The sequence below is a fragment of the Euprymna scolopes genome, chromosome 12 (assembly GCF_053919585.1).
Source record: "Euprymna scolopes isolate OS-2025 chromosome 12, ASM5391958v1, whole genome shotgun sequence".
Classification (NCBI taxonomy): Eukaryota; Metazoa; Mollusca; class Cephalopoda; order Sepiida; family Sepiolidae; genus Euprymna; species Euprymna scolopes.
In genome coordinates this window covers 115,083,523-115,108,920 of record NC_136493.1, presented here as the reverse complement: position 1 = coordinate 115,108,920, position 25,398 = coordinate 115,083,523, and the positions used below count along the sequence as shown (strand labels likewise).

At 30.8% G+C, this 25,398-nt stretch overlaps 1 protein-coding gene across 1 annotated transcript in view; it reads left to right on the top strand.

Annotated features, from left to right (window-relative positions):
- LOC145291466 (neuronal acetylcholine receptor subunit alpha-10-like) overlaps window positions 1–25,398 on the top strand; it is a 1,220,610-nt gene that overhangs the window by 906,405 nt on the left and 288,807 nt on the right. The window contains exon 6 of the mRNA XM_080137324.1: window positions 19,602–20,143. Within this exon, the coding sequence (XP_079993450.1) occupies window positions 19,602–20,143 (542 nt within the window). The remainder of the gene's footprint in view (window positions 1–19,601; window positions 20,144–25,398) is intronic.

Below are 25,398 nucleotides of genomic sequence, written 5' to 3'. Positions count from 1 at the left end.
ATATGGCGATTAAGCTACACTGAATATTCTGCGTTTCATCCACTTATAGGCGCATAAGCCTGACGAATCCTATAAGTGGATGAAACGCAGAATATTCAGTGTAGCTTAATCGCCATATATATTTTATAAATTACTATATATATATATATATATATATATATATATATATATATATATGTGTGTGTGTGTGTGTGTGTGTGTGTGTGTATAGGGAGGATTAAAAAAATATAAGGATTCTTTAAATGGAGACTTCGATATAATAAAAAGCTCGACATGTTGATGGATCTTAGATAAAAGTGGAAAATATATATTGGTGTCCATAGATGTATTAATCAATTTGAAACAAGGGAAATTGCATAACTTAACACTTCTATTCCTCTTCCGGTGTGAAGCATTAGGCTTCGAAATGCCTGGCATAAAGAGCTTTCATAACACCTACACACCGTCTTGTATTCCTTTTCTTCATATTGATTAATAAATCTTTATACACCAGTACATATTTTTCTATTATCAATATATACCTCATATATATATATATATATATATATATATATATATATATATATATATATATATATATATATATATCGCCTTAGTGCTCGAGGTCTGAGAGCAATATGATGGGTGTTCTCTCCGTTCTTTCCTCTTTTTCATTCCGGTTACATCAGCTTTCTATCTCACGTATTCTATCTCTTCAAGCGCCCATTATTCTAATTAAAAGTTTATAATCGACGCATATTCCGCATTTATCACTTCGTATTTCCCAGCTACTAACGAGTCAATAAATACAATTTAAAGCATTTGCCATGTTCAAACGAGAAATGTAACTTGCTATATAATTCTATCTGTTTTTGTCTGGACAGTGATGGGCTTAAGGGATGCTATCAATGACTATGGGTTCGGTGATAATAGAATATACTATGTTTGTTTCTGAATTTTTTAGATGAAGATTGATAATTCAGATTATTTGGATCATTAGAGCTACTGTCCTCTGAGTGCAATTTTCACAGCATTTCTATCGATGTTACCTACGACCTTCTTCAGATATACCTTGTCGAGCTCGGGCATTTTTTTTATCAGAATCTGTACGGAATTTCGAACGGAACCTTTATTTAATCCATAAAGGTATCATGCTTTCGTTTTGTCAGCAATGAGTGAGTAAATATTTTAAATAATCTACAATTGTATTATTCGTGTTGCTTGTGCTTATGATTGAACCTTCAACCTCCAGAAGAGTGTCAATGCTAACTGAATTTTACCTGGTACTTAATCCGTTACATCACAGGTCCTATACGGAATCAGAACTTTGAATCACCGGTTTTCGTTAGGTCTCTGAAGTTAAGCGACACTGAGGCTGGTTAGTATTGAACGAGTCAAAATGTAGGAATATAAGGTGTTGTATGCCTCTGCAAAAACAGCGGACCTCTATAAATATGCGACTAGAGACAGACTGTAAATTTAATATTTTATAGAAATTTCCTCGTTCAGAGGAAGCCGATTCAATACAATGAATGTTCCATCAGGTATAAAGTGCCAGGATATGGGTGAAATAGCAACCTGCTCCAGTCCCTGTCCAATTCACACAATGTGTGACGAGTTTTACGAGTAATTCCACTGAATGTTCTCCAACGGCCTTAATAATCCTTATCTTCGAGTGGCTTCCGGACCTTGATAAGTGGTAACGACCTTGTAAAAAAAATGCACTTGTAACCTATTAAGTCCAACCCAAAAATTCTAGGACAACCGCTCTAACGCTGGAGATTCATTTCTTAAACTAGCAACAGATTAAATTCAATTCTGTTTTTGTTGCTTTTAGTTTTCAAGAGCTGTATTTCGTTTTAATTAAAAATGCTCACTAAAAGTTATGACCCGATTGCGTCGTTGAAGTTTCACTCCGCCCCAGTCTCCGCTCACATTATTATTATTATTATTTTTTTTTATTTTATTTTTTTTTTTTGCTGGTGCCTGACTTCGCTTCGGTTTAACTGCTCCTTGACCGCCAAATCAATCTTCTCCGCAATTAAGCTAAAATTAATTACGTTAAAAGCAGCTTTAATTAGCAACTGGTGTCTTAGCCACGTTCAAAATAGACCAATTAAATATAAATCTTTCAACAACGGTCTCGATGATACGAGACGGCATCGTTTTTGCAATGCTTCTTGCGTCGCGAGCGTACATGTGTGTATCGAGCTGTTTATATAAATACGGCACTAGAATTGTCTGTATATATGTATATATGCATATATCTACAGATATTTGAGTGTGCCTCTGTGTGTGTGTGTGTGTGTGTGTGTGTGTGTGAGAGAGAGAGAGAGAGAGAGAGAGAGAGAGAGAGAGGGGTTCGTGGGAGAGAACCCCATCAAATTGCTCGATTATGAAGAAAATATCAAAATAAAAGCGTAATATTTATTTAGGTTTGAATTAAAGAAAATCAGAAAAACATGGTTACTGTCGGTTTCAAATCCAAAACAAACCTGACCAATATCTGGTCGCCGATATTGAACTCTCTTCAGCGTGCTAGATGTAATTTCAGGGGTGACAGATATAAACAGAAACTGAAGAGTCGGGAATAGAGAAGCAGATATGTTTTCGATTTTTTTTTTTCTTTTTCGATTTGAAACTGACGATATCGATGTTTTGGATCTTCTGTAACACAAATATATATATATATATATATACATATATATATATATATATATATATATATATATATATATACAAACACACACACACACATATATATATATATATATATATATATATATATATATATATATATATATATATATATAACATGAAAGTTGATTATCAAAATAAAATTGAAAAAAATTACAATATTCATAGATTCATCAAAAGTTCAAACGAGGAATTATAATAAATAAAAATCCTTAACTCATGTATTTTTAAAGATAGGCGAATTCCATCATATTTTGGATCAGATATCTTTTAGACTGGAAATTATTTAATGGTGTATAATCTCACAATGGGGAATTCTTTTTCAAGCTAAAGAACAAAGATAGAAGAGTTCTTATTCAAAGGAGGTAATTTTAAATTGGAGATGTTTTATATATAAAAAGGAGATAAACAGATTGAAGTATTTATACAATAGATTGACCGGAAAATTATAATTTTATAGAGATAATAGACGTGGGATATTTTATTTAAGGGATTGTGATTATAATCTCGGATTTAATGTTATTCAAGAGAAATAATTCAAAATGAAAGTGTATATATTCAAGGGAGATAATTTACAAAAGGAAACATTATCTCACCATTAAACATAAAATAAATACCTGCAGACAGTCGATAGACAGTAAATAAAAATACACGAATTTGACGAGGCGATTCGTAAAAAAGACAGAAAGACAGTCCTGGGGCCTGGATAAAACTAATTAGGCGAATATGTCGACATTCACGAATAGAGCGAAACTCATGCGAATCTCCGTAGAGTGTATGGTGCTTATCGCAAGGTTATTATTTTTTTTTTTTAGTTTTTTTTTTTCTCAACGAAGTTGTTTTAAAACTGTCGTGATTTGGACAATCACTGCTCGTAATATACAAAAGAGTCTTCGTCAATTATCATCAATTTCTGTTCACATTAAATCTGAGTGTTTTTATTAGAAACTAAAATGTCTCGTTAATTAAATATGCTTTCGATTCGCCATTAATATCGACTAAATAATAATTATTTAAACTTCTTTTCAATATTTTCAAGTTCTATGGCGACAACGTGATAAACTAATACGTATGCATACAATAATGAAGCGATTTTGTTTATCCCGTTTTATTATGTTTTTTTTTGCATTATATTTTTCTTATTATTTGTTTCATTATTTACTTTTTTATGAATTTTTACTTTAGAATTCGTAATGATGTAATGCTTTTAAGTTCATGTATAATTTACTAACAACATCTATATATATATATATATATACATATATACATATATATATATATATATAGACAGAGAGGGTTGTTGTTGTTAGTAATATTAGTATATATGAGTATATATAATTTACTAACAACATCTATATATATATATATATATATATATATATATATATATATATATCATTAGCTATAATCCACAAACTTTTGAAATGCGTCTTAAACGTGTTTCGTTGAATAGTTCAAGACCATAAATAACTCATCTAGAACAAGTGGTTGTCCTTAAATACGCTTTTGGAATGTTTTTTATATGGACTGAAATAGGATTTGGAGAAGAAAAATGTGGGTTGATAAATGGAAATAAAGATATTTAATGTCGGTAAAAAAAATTAATTAATTAAAAGAAACATTTATTCAATTTTAGCGTCCAGAGACACACCCGCTCTATAAAAAAAAATGATGGAATTCGAAATACAAGAAGGGAAACGGTCTTACAGTGTCATATACAAACGTACATATATATATATATATATATATATATATATATATATATATATATATATATATAAGGGAAATTAATTTATGAAAACTAACATTTCCAAGATTTATTGTTAAAACAAAGAATACAAGATACAAACAACTTTTTCCTTATTCCATGGAGTTAAAATGCGTCTTGGTAGTAAAAATAATTAGCAAAAATGTTTTAATAGATTGACTTTAACAATGAGGATTAGTGCAAAGTATTGAGAACTGCAATATTTGAAAGAGTGTGATGCTTGAAATAGTGTACACAAGTATCTTTAAAGAAATGTCCATGAATGCAGATGTAGTCACAATATATATATATATATATATATATATATATATATATATATATATATATATATATATATATATTTCAGAATAAAGTTATCCAACAAATCATCTGGTATGGAAACCTGTAATTATATTCTATAAGGACAATACCACCTAAATAAAAATTGCTGTATATACAAGATACACCAAATAGATCAGATTTTATTAATTCAATAAATTTAAAATTTATGACGTGAAATGGTTGAATTTCAAATCAATTTTTTTTTTATGTTATATGTAAGACAAAAGATACATTTGAAATATTATATCTCCTTATCCTATAGGATTTTGGAGGAGTTTGGTAGAGTTTTATAAGGTCAAATCGTTGAACTTTGACTCCTTGATAGCCAAATTCCTCGACGAAAACCGATTAAAAAGATTTTTCCAATCTCAATACTCCTTGTGTCAAATCTCGAGTTTGTAGCCTGAAAATTGACAGAGTAGTTTGGTAGGGAAATGTACACACTCAGCCACACAGACAATTTCATTTTATAGATATATAGATTGTAATAACATGAATAAAAAGCAAGTGCTTTCTTTTTATTTAGATTAGGGAATCTCGGTTAAACTGCCTTTCATGCGGTGGCTTTTTTTTAACTTGTTATTTTCTTTCTCTTTTCTCCTCGCTAAATAAAATCGTAAAACAGTACGATTTTTACTCGATAAGTTTTGTGTGATGGGACGGATTTAAATTTCTTTATATATAAATGAATGCACAATGGTCTTTATTATAGAGTAAATCATTTTTCCTTAATTTTAGACTTTGAAGAACTTGATAATTATTTTATTGGCTATAATTTTCCTACTTTTCAAAAAGGGGGCTGGAATATCACTGAATTAAAAACATTATTTAAAAACTTTTAAAATCTTAATCGAAAGTTTTTAAAACATATTTTTTCAATTACTTGAAAATAAAAATAAAAAAAACTCACTCCACGAAACAGACGTAAAAACTAAAAGATTAAAGTACTAACGGAGAATCAACGTAATCGATAATAATACAAAAAAGTTCATATTTCATATACTTTATGCAATAACAAATAAACTGCGTCATTTCTTTTATGGCAGCGTAAATTAATTTTAAAATATAGATTTATTGCATGTTATTTTTTAAGTTCAATTTCGAAAACTTTGTCATTACTTTATAAGTCTGTTCATCTTTTACATGCAAAGAGGATATTAAAAATTGAATAAAATAAATTGAAAACAATCGTTTTAACAAAAAGCAGAGAAATTCTTAATTGAAAAGTTTTTTTTGTTTTTTAAATAAATTTTCAATTGCTATAAAATAAAAACTTGGATTCGCTAATCGATAAGTTCCTTTAATTTATTTATTATATTTATTTATTTCGTGATTAAGATTAAAAATTTATATTATCTTCGCGATTTTACTTTACTACGTTGCTCGATAAATTCGCGTATATATTGATTTATTGATCGAATAATATCGATCATAGTCTACGAGTCTTAATTTCAACCGCATTTACATTTATTCAAGAAAAAAGTGAAATCATGCCGCGATATGTTTTAAGAAGACATGTGCAAGTATGGTTGTTAATAACACAAACGATAATGAGTTAGGAATATAGAGGAGAAGGGTTCGATCTCGCTGCTTACCGCTGTTTATAGCCATGATTTAAAAAAAAAACAAAAAAACTAGTGATCGGACGATTCCAACATTTTTCACCGATTCCGATACAATTATCGATTCTGTTCTAAATTACCGATTCCGGTTTCGGATTACCGTAAAATACCATCTAATATGTGCATGTGTATTCGCAAACGACAAAATACAGATGTGGTTGAGGATATATAGATTTTGTTTTACTGGTAATTTAAAATCAATAAATATTTATCAGTTTATTATTAATACTAAAAAACAGAACATTAAATTTTAAACAAAAACAAAAGTAAAAAAGAAAACAGAGAATCGGATGTGGTGGGGGTATCGGCCAATAGGGTCAAAATTTTCATATTGAGATTCCAATACTAATTCCGATACTCCAAAAAGTTCCGATTTTTCTGTTTCTCGATTAACTGTCCCAACAATAGTGTTTACTGTGGGTTTGCATATCTGTCTCTAAACAATAATCCTGGATATGACCTTAAACTATATCCGATGGTAAGGCCCCAGCTTGCGGGCTTTTGGGAGTGTGGAGCCACCCTTTAATTACCATTGCTCCCAGGTCCACTCTGACCCAGAGTGGTGGTACCTGTTAGGGTCCCAACTATGGATTAAATAGAAACTGACTTGAAAAACATATTCTATTGAAAAAGAATTTCTTCAAAATCACTGGATTCGGCATTAAATAACCTGAAAAGGGTTGATATGCCATAAAACAAAACCAACCAACTCTAAACAATATTTAATTGGCATGTACGTACCAACAGAGTAGTAAACGAACAAAAGAAATAGGGAAAGATAAATCTGTGGGTATTTATGAAGGCTGATGATAATGCAGAAACGCTATATGGTGAAAGAAATCATGAAGGAAAACAAATAATCGAAGACAGTATTTTAGCTACGATTCTCACAAAATACCAAATCAGTAAATATGGGACTTACTTCTAAATATTAATTTTTAAAAAAATTACGGATGGTGTATCATCATTGACGATTTCCGGCAATTTCCATTTCTAAAGAAATGCAAAAGTAAAGGCTCGGACGGAAGTCTCATATTTTGTAAAAAAAAAAAAAAAAAAAATTCAATTTTACAAAATTTCAAATAAGTATGTGCGTATTTTTAAATATAGAAAAAAAATGGAATAATAATAAAAAGTATTAACATACACACAAACAGACAAATATTAGACATAAATATTAATAACATTAAAGTATTTATAGTATTTTATTACCTCCCTTGTTGCATTGCTGTTTGTTTGCAAGCCTCATATTCTCAGACAAACAGGCATTTTGAATTATTCACTCTTTTGGAGAAGTGATGACTCGCTCTAAAATATCAAAGATGTTATACCATCACAGATATGTTTATATTAATATTGAGCGGTAAATTTATCCATTAACTGTGTTGGTATATAGAAAAATTAGAAGGTTTTCAGATTCAGATTGGGGAAACGATGAAGAACGAAAAAGCATAACTGGATATTGTTTCAGATTATTCAAAATATTCGTAATCCAAATATTTTTCGTTTTTTGCTCCTATTTTCTTCCACAACTCCATTTTTCTGTATATCTACCATCCTTCATAAATATCCACATGTTTTTATATCTGCAATGCTTCAACAAAACAACCTTTCTTTCTTCAGAAAAGATAAATTAGTTAACTGAGGATAGGATCGGATGCGAGAAGTGCTATGAGAAAATCGTCTCTAAGTTATCATTTCGCCTTTGTTGTGAGAAGTTTCAGTTGGGAAGAATCGCTGGTATCTTAAAGGACTGAAGAGAAATAAGATGAACAAAAGGGTATTAACAAGAAATAGTACAGAAGTAATGGGTTGGCAAAAACTGCTACTTCACTTCGCTACTTAATTCTAGTGATTGGTCATTACGACTCTAGTCATAAAATTATAAAGACTGCATAAAGTAAAGAAATCGGATAACAATAAATGACAAAGGTTTTGTGCATCTTAAATGCAAAACAATAGTCACAAATAAATAAGATGATAAAAACAGTAACTGACATAAATTGTGATAGATTCAGTCTGCCAATATTTATACAAAAAAGTATTTTATCTTAATGTTAGTTGGAAATTGTTTTCTCTTCCCGTTTTGATATCCCAAGATTGGAAACGATATATATATATATTTATATGTATACATAATTTTAAAAATATAATTATCGACTGACACGTGTTACGTCGTCTACAACTCATCAGAGTGGGTAAAACTAGCGAGATTCGATGAGTCGTAGACGACGAAGCATGTGTCAGTGGATAATTATATTTTATAAGCAATATATATATATATATATATATATATATATATATATACCGCTCTTCATATGGGGGTACCAAATTGGTTAAAGGGAAAATTATTCGCAACTCGCATTTAGGTAAAAATGAACTTTCGTAAATAATTGAATTCATTAAAAAACGTATCGCAAAAACAAAAACCAAATAACATTAAAATTAAGATTAAATGCGTTTTTTGTATAAATTAAATTTACAAAAAAAAAACAAATATATATATATATATATATATATATATATATATATATATATATATATATATAATACATGTTAAAATAGTTGCGGAAACGCATACACACCTGCTTGTGAGTTCTGTGATGTCCCTGAGTGCATTTATTTTTAAAAGCGTTTCATGTTAAATAAATAAATCAAGAGTGTATATTGTCATTATTTATACGCAGTTTAACAAGGGGAGATAATTACGTATAGTTATATCAAGCACAAGCCAGAAAATCACGTATCTGACGTTAGATTTCCCTGGAGAAATTTCTAGAGACTGAGATATGACAGTACTCGCCTTCTTTCTCGTTTTGTCGTTTTTCACTATTGTTTCCTTTCGTACCCACCTCTCTCTCTCTCTCCCTCTCTCTCTCTCTCTCTTTCTTTCTTTCTCTCTCTCTTTCTTTCTTATTTTCACTCTCTTTCTTACTGTCTCTTGCTTCCTCTTTCTCCCTCTTTCTTTTCTTTCTGTTTATCATATATGGGTCTTTGTTGTCCTTTCCTTCTCTTACAACATCAAATTAAACCTTTTTCTCTATTGCGCTATATTTATCTTTCTTTCTCTCTATCTCTGACCTTTTCCCTCTATTTCATTCTTACTTTCTCTGGGGGTTTTCCTCTTTCTTTCTCTCTATCTGTTTATCATATCTTAATCTTTATTGCTCTTACGATCTAAATATAAACCCTTCCTTTCTTTGTCATCTCTCTCTCCCTCATTTTCTCTATATATATTTCTATCTTACACTACCTTTCTTGCTTTTCCTCCTCATTCTCATTCCCAATTATTCTCTCGTCTTCTTCCACCGCTATTACTATTCATTGCTATATTCTATAATACTATAAAGTATATTCTTTACTGTTTTTCTTTTACACACTCCCTCTCTGTCCGTCTCTTTTCTTAGAAGCTATTATCTTGAATAGCCAACCACGCTCTTTCTCTCTCTCTCTCTTTCTCTCTCTCTCTCTCTCTCATTACGTAATACTTTATATACTAATTAGTTAGGAGTGTTCACTAATAGTAGTAGATCATATATATATATAGATGTAGAGTTTTATTGTAAGCAAATTAATGTATTGTCTAGATTCTAGATTATGTGCACACAATAGTGATGCCAAACATCTGTCTAATGAGACAATGGTGCTCTGCATCTAGTCTGGTACACTACAGCGTCTGTTATGCCTATAAAGTCGAAGCTAGAGTTACCTCTCCGGATGCAGATCTAGCTGGGTCGATGAAGAACCCTAGGTTTTCCCAGTTGCCAGAGTCCCTCTCTCGGCGTTGCAAAGTCCGAAGGAAAGGCAAGCTAATACAGTCGGAGCCAGCGTAGCTGCAGGAGTTGTGGGAAAGGTGTTGGCGTGCTTCTCTATCCGCCCATCGGGACACAATATATACTAGATAACCCAAAAAATCTGTCCGTGTTTCTTTATTATTGAATGAAATTGAAATATATCCGAAATGTATAGCAATTGTTTTCGGATTCGAACAGCTAGAAGTAGAAACATCAGACGTTACTGGGAAAAAAAAACACATGTACCCTGCTATTAGTTATAAGCCGAACCACAGCTGTGTCAAAAGGTGTCGTTCAGGGCTGTTTGCTCTACGACGCAGAAATGAGCTGATAAGCAACTGAATCAAGTCGCCGCAATTTTCAAGCGTTTCGGCATTTTGGATGAATGTAGTGCAAGTCGTTAGTTTAAAAAATTCAAGTCGGGAGATGTTTCTCTCCGTCCTGAGCCTCGCAGTGAACGACTCCGGATCTTGAATGACGTAATCCTGAAACTGGCCATTGAAAAGAATAGTTGTCTAACGTGTGGTGAACTTGTAAGAAAGTCCAATGTTTCTGATTAAACAGATTCCACCTGCCCCGCCAAGGACGTACACATTAAGCAAGTAGGTTTCGCAAACGCTGTTGGAAGTTCAAAAAGGACGCATAGCAACCTGCATATCGCTCGTTTCTCGCCACTGTACCTCATCCTTATTTACTTGAGTGCTTAGCAATGATGAAAACTGGGTTCTGTACGAAGCGCCCAAAAGCGGTTCAGACATTTATTGTTTCCTCATGATGCTGACGCTTACATCGCAAAATTGCCTATGCATCTACGCAAGATTACACGTTGGTGAGCGAGTCGTCAATGAGTTCATTATAAACTGCTACCAACAACCTAAACTCCCAGTGATTGAAACGTGTGCAGAAGGAGTCTGCATTGATAAATTACAAATGTGTGGTTTTCCTTCTTAACAACTCCAGGCCGCATATTGCACAAGTGGTCAGGGATATCATATAGCAACTTGGGTATGAGACTTTTTGCGACCCACCTTACTTACCTGACTTTGCGCCATGAAATTATCACCTCTTCCATTCCATGGATAACCTATCTTGAGTGGGAATTCCTTCGCTAATGAAGTAGACTTTCGGCAAACTCTCACGGACTGTGTGTCCATCCCCTCAACCTCTCGAGTTCTACTGCAAAGGAATTACATAGCTGAAGACATGTAGGAAGAAGGCTTTCGATCCCGCTGGCGATTACTTCGAAGACTAAACATAAGTTACTTATAGCGTGAAATGTTTTCTGTTTTCCTTTCAAAATGGACAGCTATAAAATATATATATATATATATATATATATATATATATATATATATAGTAATTAAACTACACAGAATTTTTGCGTTTCATCCCCATAAGAACTCGTTAGGCATAAGCCTGATGATTCCTTACAAGGATGCACCTCGGAACTTTTCTGTAACTTGATTGCCATATATATTTTCATAAATTACTATATATATATATATATATATATATATATATATATATATATATATATATATATATATATATATATATATATATATATAATTTATGTGAGTACATGAAATAATATATATGTATATAATTTCTGTGCGTCCATGAAATAATATTATATGCTTTTCTCTCTCTCTTTATATATATATATATATATATATATATAGAGAGAGAGAGAGAGAGAAAGAGAGAGAGAGACGAAGGCAGAAAAAAGAGTGGCGAGGGAAAGGGGCGAGAGTGGGTTAAACTAATCCTGCTCAAACCAAAATACAAGTAAGAATATCATTTCAAAAAGAGGACGACATCATATTGAACGTTTGCCATGGATCGTTAACATAGAGCCTCGTTGAGAAACGGTCGACATATTAAATCGAGAGACACGGATTTTTCTTTCGTATATTAAACTCCGTCCCAAAACTAGAACATCCGATTCTTAAAAAAAAAAAAAAAAAAAAAAAACAAGGTAATCAGATATTGGCAAGGCAAAACATTATTCTAAATCCTACATAAAACAACAGGAATCTCATATTAACGCAGCCAACCGAAACGAATAAGGGAGAAAAAATTATAGTATTACTATTACTGTTACCCGTTTTGTCCAAAATGTAATATCCGATTATCTCATGATGATGTGTTCCGCAGAAATGCAGGAACAAGTTTTCCGAAGAAGTCTGGCGTTGTAAGGACCAAAAGTTTTAAGAAAATGAAAAAAGATTAATTTTGTGGGCCAATAGTTTCAGCAGAAAAAGCTATCAAAATGGGCCAGAAATATAATTTCTTCAATAAAAAAAGGAAATATCGTCAGCCATATTGAAAAAATACTTGCTTCAACAAAATGACTACTTTTAATTATGTATAGTTTTGTGTCTGAACGAGACTAACAATACTTCTACTCAAGCGAATTATTTATCATATATGAACCCATTATATATATATATATATATATATATATATATATATAACGGATCCAACCATTATATATATATATATATAACCAACCATTATATATATGTAACCAACCATTATATATAATGGTTGTATCGATTGGGTTTCTTAAATCTAAATTGAATGAAACTCCCGTGATTATTAAAGAATGTTATCCTTGAATTGGGATTGAACTGAAACATGTAAGCAATAATATTTGTATAATAAACAAACTGTGTATATATATATATATATATATATATATATATATATATATATATATATATATATATATATATATATATATATATAGTAAGTTATAAAACCTAGGAATTACACACACACACACACACACACACACACATATATATATATATATATAGTAAGTTATAAAACCTAGGAATTACACACACACACACACACATATATATATATATATATAATTCTTAGACTTTGTATTGGAATGTTTCCATTCGCATTGAAAATCAACAATCGATAAAATCCGATTAAAAACAGTTTGATTTTGATTAAAGTTAACACCCTTATACAGCGTAATATCACAAACGCGTTTGATACGCTTCTGTATCATACAAGCGGAAGGGCCCGGCGTATAAATTAAACAGTAAATTCTTTGATAAAACAGTGGCGCGTTCGAAATTGAATTAGAACACAATCAAACCATCACACCTGAGTTTTGCATTTTAAACTTTAATTCCAGCCATAATATAAAAATATTTGGTTTTGTATTACTGTACACATAGATTCGAAAAAGTTGTCAAAAAACAAATATATAACAAATAAATATTATCAAAGGCAATATAAGTTACTTTTCTACATAACCGGATACTTTTTAGTATTTTTATCTAACATAACATGTTTATTCAGCTCGAAAATCATACAGGTTTACAGATGCATTGAAAAATTTAAAATGGCGCCCAACTCTCTCTTGAACACGGCAAGGTTTGGGAAAATAAGTTAAAAATTTTTAAAACTGTACAAAATACTGTTAGAAACTGGCTCAATATATTACGGTGACATAGACTGACATATATTCGGTGGGTTTTTAACATTATTTTGTATAGGTTCTTATTCTTAACTCATTTTCTCAAACTTACCGTGCTCAAGAGAGAGAGTCAGAGGTCATTTTAAATGTTCTAATACATCGGTAAACAATGTATGATTTTCGAGCTGAATAAACATGTTACATTGAATAAAAGCACTAAAACGTATCCAGTAAGGTAGAAAAGTAACTTATCTTGCCTTTGATAACATTTATTTGTTATATATTTGTTTTTTGACAATTTTTTCGAATCTATGTGTATAGTAATAAAACCCCAAATATTTTTATGGAATCAACAGTCTGTTCTTAACAATATAAACTACAATATATTGTGGACTAAGTCATTGCATGTTAAACTTCATTCCGGTGCACAGTGGTTGGTCACCGACTAGAGTGTGCAATCAACCAATTTGATTGAAGAATGGGTGTTTTCGTCGATTTCAATAAGAAGAAAAGTATTAGAAGTGTCGAATATTTGTTGACCCTCATTCAATCGTGGGCAACGTCACGTCTACCTGCTAGTATAAGTAATAATGAGAGATAGAATTGTAGACTATTCCAACTCTGGAAATAAATATTCAGCAATGTTTATCTATTTATTATAATTAGTATATTTTAAGTTCTTGAAATCTATTCCATTAATATATAATAGCTCTGATTGATATATTTATTAATTATATATATCTTATTATAAATGTTCCTAATGTCTGTCTGTCTGTGTGTGTGACGCGGTTTATCTCAGCCTACAGGGAACCCACCCAGGCAAGTAAGGTAACGAAATGAAGTTTATGACCCAGCTAATGTTTTATTGATATTTATATCCATGTTTGGGTGTATGGAAATGCAAAAAAAAAATAACGATTTACTAAACAACGTTTTATTTACTGGATATTTTTTCGGTACAAGCACTCAAGTTTGCCCAGCTGGGCAAACTTGAGTGCTTATTTAGAACAAATAGTTTAAAATTAAAGTTTAAGAGGGAAACGTAAGTTGTACGTTTTCTGAACACATAAAAATTCTAGACAAATACATTTTTATAACTGAATGATCCCGATTAAATTTGAAACCTGAATGACCCCGATTAAATCTGAAACCCCTTTTAGCATAGATATATCAAACTCACATTCCCCACTAATTGAACCTATACATATTAGTATGTAAAAGATTTGGAGCGGCCCTAAATACACATGCGAATACTATTCTTTAACCCCCACCCTAATCCTTTCCCATATCTCAACACACTCAAATCAACATCCTTATTTGAACTTCTTTACATATAAACAAATTTTATTCTTTAACAACATCTGACATAACCTCTTGATTTTAACTCCCTATGACAAAGGAGGCCTGATATTTTTTCTGCAAACTCGCCTGGAGATATCCATAGTTATTAATAGCTAGCTGACCGAAACATGCGCATGACTGTGTAGCAAAATATTACTACTTTTGTAAAAACAAATAAAGAGTATATATATATATATATATATATATATATATATATATATATATATATATATATATGGAGAAAGAGAGATAGAGAGATTAATAATAATTTTTATACCTACAGACACTAGCACTTCATGCTTTCGCAATCATCCGTGCAGGAAGTGATAATTATTGTTGGTCGAAGGATTCAAACTCATCTACAAAGGCAACTTTGAATCTACTTGCTAGTGCGTTATTATTGGAAAGTGCATTTTTACCTAAGTGCGAGTAGGGAATAATTTTCCTTTTTACCAATTTTGTACCCCCAAATGGGGAGCGGCATGTAGATTGTTTTTAAGATATAATTATTCACTGATACGGGTTTCGCCGTCTACAAATCATTAGAGTGGCTGAATCTAGCAAGATTCGAAAGTGGGGCCCTATGTGTGTGGAGAGTAGAAAGAGAGAGAAAAAGAGAGATAGATTGCATAATGTGGATATTTCTGTTATTTTTATGTTTTATTTTTATTTTTATTTTGTCAGAAGTCAGTGTTTCAAGCAGGAAAATTGCTTTTGTCAGTCTTCGTTCTTTTCTCTTTCCGCTCCCTACACTCTCTATCTTTTACCCTCTCTTTCCATTCTTCGCTGAGCTTCTATCCTTTTCCTCGCTTATCTCCCTTTCTCATTACCTTTGTTACGCCACGTTTTCTACATCTAGATTTATAACCGGGGTCGTAAAAGATGCTTTTCTATTGAATACATCTTATGGAATGAAATATTTTTCACTCTGTCGGGCACGAAAGATTATTTTTAATGCCCCTTAAATCAATTAAACAACAAGAAACATTACACACAAAATTACAAATAATAAATGAAACATTAAAAAAAAATTACAAAAATCACGGAAATAAAATATAATTTAATTAAATCGAATCATATAGAAAAAAAAGAAGGAAAACAAAATGTTTGCTCGGACAAAATCGATGAAATGCATTCCGATTTTAAAAGTGGGACTCGCGAAGCGCAAAATTTATTTCTACTGGATTTCTTTTTCGATTTTACATGTTTTTCTTCTGATCTTTACTTCCAAAGTGAAATTTTAAAACAGGAACTTTTTGTTGTTCCCCCCCCCCTCTCTCTCCTTAGAATGGATGATCGGGCAAGCATTTTGCTGACAGTTGCCTTCTTGCGTTGACATTATTGGCTTAAGTAATTCCTTAAAGTTTTATGAAGCTTTGAAAAAGTGTCGAACAAATGCACAAGGGGATAAAGTGACAGAAATCTTTTACTCAAATGTGACTGCACCAATGAGAAAGAAAAAATAAGAATGAAAATCAATTTTAGACAGGGTGTGAACATTAAGCCACCGAATGCACAAGAAAACTAAATTACGATTCAGATCGATCACTACAGACATTACGCACCACACGTACATACAAACAAACATATATAATCCTCCACATACAGTACTGGTACGCAGCTCATCAGTGCGGCTAGACAGGCAACTACCTCAAGCAAGGATTGAAACCCAACCGTTTGTACGAAAGTCAAGGCTCTTAACTACTACACTATTGGCAACTGCTGCGTGAGTCATGAGTTTACCGATATTTTGACATCGTCTGATATATATATATATTTCTATAGAAATATATTCTCTTATAATATATACCAATCTTTTTGAGGTCAATGAAACTACAGAGCAATATAGAGAATAAATGACAAAAACTATATTCCAAAATTCATGTGGTTGACCATGTTATAATTTATTCCTTTAATTCAGTTGACTTTTACAATTCTTGACGGTATCTGATTCGTAGCGCAAAACAAACCACTTAATTAGTGTATCAATCTGTGAATCTATTATGCCCTTAACTCATCAGAAGAAATAGCAACAATCAATCCGTCAAAAGTAAATTACGTGTGATTTGACATGATAAAAATCCGAAAATTGGAAGAGAAGCTGCATATACCTTTAATATGTTTCCATTACGCTATTTTTAATTTCATCAAACAAAGTCACTAAGCCAACTATTCGTACTAGCAATCGACATTAATTCATGAATATTCTACCAAAATGTTCTATTTAATAATTAGTAAATGTATTATTTCTAATTTGAGTATACATACTTACGAACATAACATCAACAAATTATAAACTATTATACATGGTTGCATATACAAAACTAAATTAAACTACAATATATATACAAATAGCGTAACTGTGAGAAGCGATGATTGTCGAGTTTCAATCCTGGCTTGAGGTAATTGCTTGTCTGACCGCACTGATGAGCTGTGATACAGCTAAATAGCACTGTATGTGGATTACCACACACACACACACACACACACACACACACACATATATATATATACATATATATATATATATCGCCATATATATTTTATAAATTACTATATTATATATATATATATATATATATATATATATATATATATATATATATATATATATATATATATATATATATACATATGATTGAGATTGTTGGACTGACTTCCTCATCTTGGTTGTTAAAAAATACAGACAATTACTATATATATATATATTTTTTTTTTTTTAATAAGTTGTATACATTTACTAGCAGGCCGCCCGGGTTTGCCCGGTGTTGCCCGGTGTTGCCCGGGCGTAAAATACGAATAAATATTATATTTTAATTCATACAGAAACTGAGACATGTGCATGCGAGTACTGTATTTTTCTAAACAATTCAATTCTTGCAAGTAAAAAAAAATACTCGAGCTGAGGTCGAAACAAAAACCTAAAGAGAGAAAGTCAAATACGATAACCATTAGGCCAACTTAATACGATCTTTAAAAATGTTTTCAGACCTATACAATCTTAACATAATGCATCTGTCATATGAACGATTTACACATGCGCATTCGTGAAACAGTTGACAAAAAAAGAAAAATCAGAATATCCCACGTACTAATTTTTATATTTTGACTTTTTAGCAGCACTTGTTTCTGATGAAACCGATTAAAAACTGTTCTACATGTCTGAATACTCTATATACTAAATTTCAAGTTTATAATTGTCCGCATACACACACATTCACACTTTTATCGATATATAGCTATATACAGCTGACTATATATATTATAGGGACTATATTATATATAATTGATGACATATACTATATATATTATATATATATTATAATTATATATATATATTACTATATATTATTATTACTTTATATATATATATATATATATATATATATATATATATATATATATATATAAGCTTTAAATTTAAGAAAATAATATTTTTTTGTAAAATTATTACGCTAAATCAATTAATTCTTTTAATTTTCTTCCAAGAATTTGCACAAGTAAAAATGTTATTTTAGGGATCATCAGATAGTTACCATGAAAAACTCTTCTGGATACATATATATATATATACATATACATATATATATATATATATATATATATATATATATATATATATATTTCTAATACAAATTTATCTGCTTATATGAGTTTTGTAAATGTATACATGTTCGCTGAAGCATTGCTGTAAAAGTTTATGTTATTTTGTTTTAGTTTTTTTCTGAATTTGTATATTGACATATAGAGATATATATTTATATTTATATATATATATACATGTACATATATACATATATATATGTATATATATATATGTATATATATACGTAACTAATGATTGTTTTAAACATACATTTATAATTACTTTCTGCAAACTTTAATTTTCTTTATTTTGTTTTCATCTTCAACTTTTAAACATTTATTTTATTTTGTTATATATTTTCAGTTTATCATATATATATATATATATATATATATATATATATATATATATATATATATATATATATATATAAGTTTATTTATTCTTAAATCGCTTCTTTATTATTCTTTGGGTCATATACTTCAAACCGGCATCTATGACGTAAATAATTTCGATATGCGAGTATCTTACTTGCCAGATCAACCCATAGTCTTTATAGGAAGGTAAAACTGTCGCCATTAAAATAAGCGCAAAACGTAATAGTTTTGATAAATTATTTACTTGTCTTTTTAGGTAAATTTATAAATTATAAATTCCATGTCTAATCTTATTGAATCATTCCTGCTTTTTATTTATTCTAAATTTGTAAAATAATATCGAGTTTAATTTTCTTTTATGTAAATATGTTTAATATTCGTTGTTTTTTTATAGTTTACGTATTTAAAGTTTTAATGAGACTTTTTCCTCAAAAAATTAAAGGACAAGCTTATATCTACGAAGATTTATAAATTTTAATGTACGGAAAATTTTTTTAGTATAACTGTAAATTTAATTGGCTGAAGCCTATTTTTGCAGAAGGGGTTCAGATCGGTCAATATTAGCTTCAAATTTGTTACAGTGCGAGTCTGTGCGTATGGTTTTTGCGCTGATAACAGGCGCATGCGTGTTTATGATTAAATACTAACTTCCGGTTTATTGTTTTTTCTTTCAGCGCTGACGTAAAGGCGTTCGAATCGTCCATTAGTACCAACGTGATCGTCACCAGCGAGGGAAACGTCACCTGGCTGTCTATGGTCATTTTTAAGAGTTCGTGTTCCATCGACGTGAAGTTTTTTCCATTCGACGAACAAAACTGCTCCATGCAGTTTGCCTCATGGACCTACGACGCTTACCAGGTGAACGTACTCACCAACGGCGAGGATGACGGCGACGTATCGAACTACATTGAAAATTCCGAATGGTCACTCACTGGTTTTCAACAAAAGCGGCACGTCGTGCACTTTTCGTGCTGCGAGGAGCCGTACATCATCATACACTATCACATACTCATTAAGCGAAGACCTCTCTTCTATCTATTCAACATGGTCATGCCCTGTATCTTAATCACTCTGGTGGCGCTGCTCGGCTTCTACATGCCCTCTGACTCCGGGGAGAAAATATCCATGGGAATCACCACGCTTCTGTCCATGACTGTATTTTTAATGATAGTGGCCGAAAAGATGCCACCGACATCGGACGTCCTACCTCTCATAGGTGAGTAACCCTCTCCTCTTAAACGAAAAGATATAAAAAGATCATGATTCCACCCGACTTCTGTTCTCCAATATAACTCACTTGCTCTGAATACAGATCAAATGCAGGAGTTCGTTTTATGTCTGTGTGTGTTATTGTATTTTTGTTTGTTTATCTTCCATCTTAAGAAGAAACTAGAGAAAGCGGGATTGTTTGACGCATATGATGCTTTTTAAACGCGTGAAAATTTTGCTACTGCATTCTTCTGATCAATCGTGAATATCAAGCATCGATAAAAGATCTGAGAATCCCAATTTCGGTTAACTAGAGTCTACTATCGGGGGACAAAATGTCTGCTGAAACTTGGTTTTATACATTATACATCTATATATTCATCCATCACCTCTCGCCACTAATGTCCCAAATAACAATATTTGAAACTAATGCAGCAATAAAGCAATGCATATATATATATATATATATATATATATATATATATATATATATATATATATATATATATAGGGAATGAATGACAAAAGTCTATATTCCAAAGTTCGTGATGTTGACCATCTTATAATTTATTCCTTTAATTCGGTCCACAGTTACAATTCTTGGCAGTATCTGTTTTGTAGCGCAAAATCAATCACTTAAATAATGTATCAATTAGTGAGTCTATTGATTTTGCGCTTTGAAACAAATACTGTCAAGAATTATAAATGTCAACTGAATTAAAGGAATAAATTATAAGATGGTCAACATCATGAACTTGTGAATATAGACTTTTGTCATTCATTCATTCACTGTATTGCTCTGTAATTACATTGAGCTTCTTGAATAAGGATTGGTATATATTATAAGGAAATAAAATATACTTCCACAGAAATGTGTGTGTGTGTTTGCGTACTTAATGTAACAAATGCCGAAGCTTCAGCAGTTCGAACTGTTGACATTATATGAGAGGATAGAGTTCAGTCGGAGACATTGTGTCTCTTTTACTAATTGCCCTAGGGGTCCCTTACTTTTCTTCATTGGCTAGAGTTGAGCTGAGTTGACTGGACTTCCAAGACTTAATAGAAAATCTGGAAGTAATCCGGAAAAAAAATAAACCTTTTAAAATAACACTAATAACAAGACAAGTCCTTGGTTCACGACGCACTGTGCACTTGAGCATACGTTATGTACTTGGAGAGAAGAGTGGATTATCTTTCTTGTAATGAGTGATCCACCATAAGCACAATCATCCGTGACGATCATTTAAGTACAGACCATATAAGCTGATCACTTGTTCACAATGGGAGAGAGTTACATCAATGTGTGTCCTTTTTAGTACATGTTAATTAACATTATTTGTATTACTTTTATTTTTGTGTGTTATTTCCATAACTCCTGCTTTGGTTATTGGTAAACTTGTCTTCCGTTTCGAATTGAATGCCGTTAAAAATGGGGCAACTTTTTTTTAATCAAGACAAATAAAGCTATTTATTTATGTATTTGCCGCGTTTTTATATATATATATATATATATATATATATATATATATATATATATATATATATATATATATATATATATACTAGTTAAGTAATAAAATGCATTTCCAAAGTCAATAAATAATATAGTTAAACTTGTAACTGATCTCACATATACGTATACAAAAGATCATTTTTAATCGTCAAAAAGGTTATAGATCTTAACTATACGACCATTCTTATTGTAAGTTATATGTATTGAAAGCCATCTTTTATCCTTTCTGTTGACATAAGAAACCGACTTATTTATTTAATTGGTGTTCTTTCCAAATGTGTAATTTTAAAAAGAAAAGATGTGGTTAAACTTAGGACCACCTTCTAAATGCTTCTAGTGTAAAAGCTGACAGGAAGGTGTATACATAAGAAATTTTCTTGAATACAAATTAAGTCAAGACTGAATTTTGTCTTCAGAAGTTTTTTTTTTCCTTTCTTTCTTTATTAACTTTATATTTTCATTGAAATTCTGCCAATAGGTGTCAAAATCGTTCGGTTTTCGTAATTAAATTTACCAAAGTAAATTGCATTACACAAAACAAAATGGCGAACGCATAGGAATTAAAGTAAAATAAACAAAAAAAATGTACTTACGATGAAGCCAAAAATACATTTCCTAAAAGTCAACGTTTTAAGCAAAATAAAACTGACATTTTGTTCGTTTGTTTGCATTTTTTTATAAAATAAAAAATATTTGTTTTTATTTGTGGATTAGGATTAGGGTGTGAGGTTTTTGTAACCTTTTAACTCCGGGATCTAATAACGGCAAGACTATTTACAACGGATGACATGTTTATTGGTGTGTGTTCTTCGGGCACTGTATCGAGAACAGAAGAAAGGTCGGAATTGTGTGACGAGGAGATCTCACCTAGTTTGTTAGGGATCGCCCAAACGGGTGAGGAAAAAAGGTTCCTTGCCTATTAGTATGTACCAAGGTAGACCCATAGTCTGGATTCGTGTTTACCGTACGCCGTGAGGACTCGAGATTTCTACAGAAAACATTTTTCAATTTATTCCTTGAAAAGCTTTGTTTTTCTTATCGTATATTTTAGTTCATTTGACGTCATCATGATAGATTAATTTATTTGTTTTATTTATTTATTTATATCACATTCTTCCACGCCAGCACTGATTAAGTTAACTTGAAATAACATCACAAACTATTTTATTAGATTTTATCTCTAATTTAACCTTTCTGATTTTTTTAATTACGTTTATGTACGTATATGTGTGTTTGTGTGTGTCAGAGATAGAGAGAGTGTGCATGTGTGTATGTGTGTACGTGTGTGTGCGTGTGTGTGTGTGCATATGGCAATAATTATAAAACGTCTTTTATCTAATATATAATTAAGTGTATATATACGTACGTATATATATATATATATATATATATATATATATATATATATATATATAAATTCAGTAAACTTTAAAAAAATACGATAAATTTATTATTCAACAAGGAATACAAAAATTTAATCTTTTTTGTTTTTACCTTAATCCATGGATTTTCAATAAATGGCTCATATCAAAGGAGGAAATGTTTTTAGCAAAATAATGTTTATAGGGAATTAGAAATTTTGCTATTTAGCACATAAATTGAAAAACTAAAAAGCTTGCATTAAAAACCTTAATATTAATACTTATATTTATATGGACTTTAATGTTACAGTATTATACAGTCTGTAATCTGAAAATCTTTCAAAGATTTAGTTAATATATACATATAGGCATGCATACATATAAATATATACATATATTAACATATATGCACGTATATATCTACATATCTATTGGTATGTAATATTCATTTAGGATAAAAATGGGTAAAATACAATTACAATTACAATAAAAATGATGAAAAAATTCACAAATAAAAATCCTTTATATATATATATAGCGGGTGGAATACATTTACGACAGTGCTCAACCTAATGGAAGGGGAGGGCTTTGATATATTCAATATATTTATCCACATACAGTAGTGTTTTGTTGTATCACAACTCATCAGTGCTGCTAAATGAGCACCTTTGCCTAGCCGTGGATCGAACTTACAAGCATCGCGTTGACAGGCGGCAACTCTAATCACTGGACTAGGAATCTGCACTCGTAAATGATCCATCAAATGTCTATTAAATAAACAGCTGCCCAACGGTGAACAGTGCTCTAGCTGATAGTTTGTTTGTAAACAAACAGACAGTGGACTTCGCTTTATCGCTAAACTAAGCAGCGAGTGAAATACATTTACGACAGTGCTCAAGCCCAAGGAGGTAGCGGCTAAAGAAATTATGATATTATGACGTTATGGTAAAAGAAAGAAAAACTTGTAGACTTGTAGGAAAATTTCAATGTTTCGTCCCCATTTTCAGAGGACTTCTAAGGGAAGAGATAGAAACGATTGAGGAGTAAAACAAAATATAACATGATGAGCAGAAAGACCTATATATATATATATATATATGTATATATATATATATATATATATATATATAAGACCAGTATATATATAAGACCAGTATATATATATATATATATATATATATATATATATATATATATATATATATATATATATATATATATATTAGGCGCTGTATGTAGCGTGCCGCGTCGCAGAAATTTCTAGATTGGTATCTGCTGAGCGCATTAATTCACTGGGAGATATGCGCCCCAAGTCTTCGTTATGACATGTATCGAGGAGAAGGAAACTCTTATGTAAAAACTTGCTGTTTACTGTATACTCTGGCCCGTGCCAGTTATCTACACCGACAAAGGTTAGCAGTAATACCAAAAAAACGTGGATGTTTCTACATAAAGCCTTTACCATTATAAACAAATCATTTGTGAGGATTTCCAAGCAACTTAGTTGTTGTGGTGGAAACTCATACGTCGAAATCGACAGGAGAGCCAATTATATTATATATGATTAATTCCTGAGAGAAATTCTCAAACTAAATGCCTGTTGATTTCCCTAGAGTATTAAAACATGAGCATTTCTGAGTAGCTAACTTGCCAAAAGATATTGTTAGATAACCACACAGATATATCTAATTTTACATATCAAGATAGGCGAAGTAATAGAAATGTTCGAGTTTTCTTTTTCAATCTATGCTGTGAAGTAATTATGACACCACATGAAAGTAATCTCATAATATATGAATTTGTAACGCATTTATAAATTTATTTTTTCATGTCAAATTTCAAGTTGTAATTAGTGACATCAACTAATTAGTCTGATTATTTTTTTGTTGTTGTTGTTCAATATAGTGTAAGTGGGTTAGTTCAAGTGAAAAGTTTTTTTCAACAAATACACCAATTAACCCTTCTCTAAATTTATTCGCTAGAAAGAGAATCCATTAACTTTTCTGAGAAAAACAGATTTTTTTATTAAAATTAAAATGGCTAAGGTATAGTCTAATCAACCATAGACAAGCGAATTTACATGGGTGTGTGCGTACATGTGTGTCTATTATATACACACACACACACACACACACACATTTCATTTAACTTCTCTGATGATGCTGTTGATAAAAATTAAATCAATTATTTATAATTTAATTGGACCCAGACAAATCGAAATTATTTTTTAAATAAATTTGTGTGTGTGTGTGTGTGTGTGTGCATGTGTGCGCGGTGTGTTCATTTCAAGCTAATTATATATATATATATATATATATATATATATATATATATTAATATATATATAAATATTTATATATATATATATATTAATATATATATAAATAT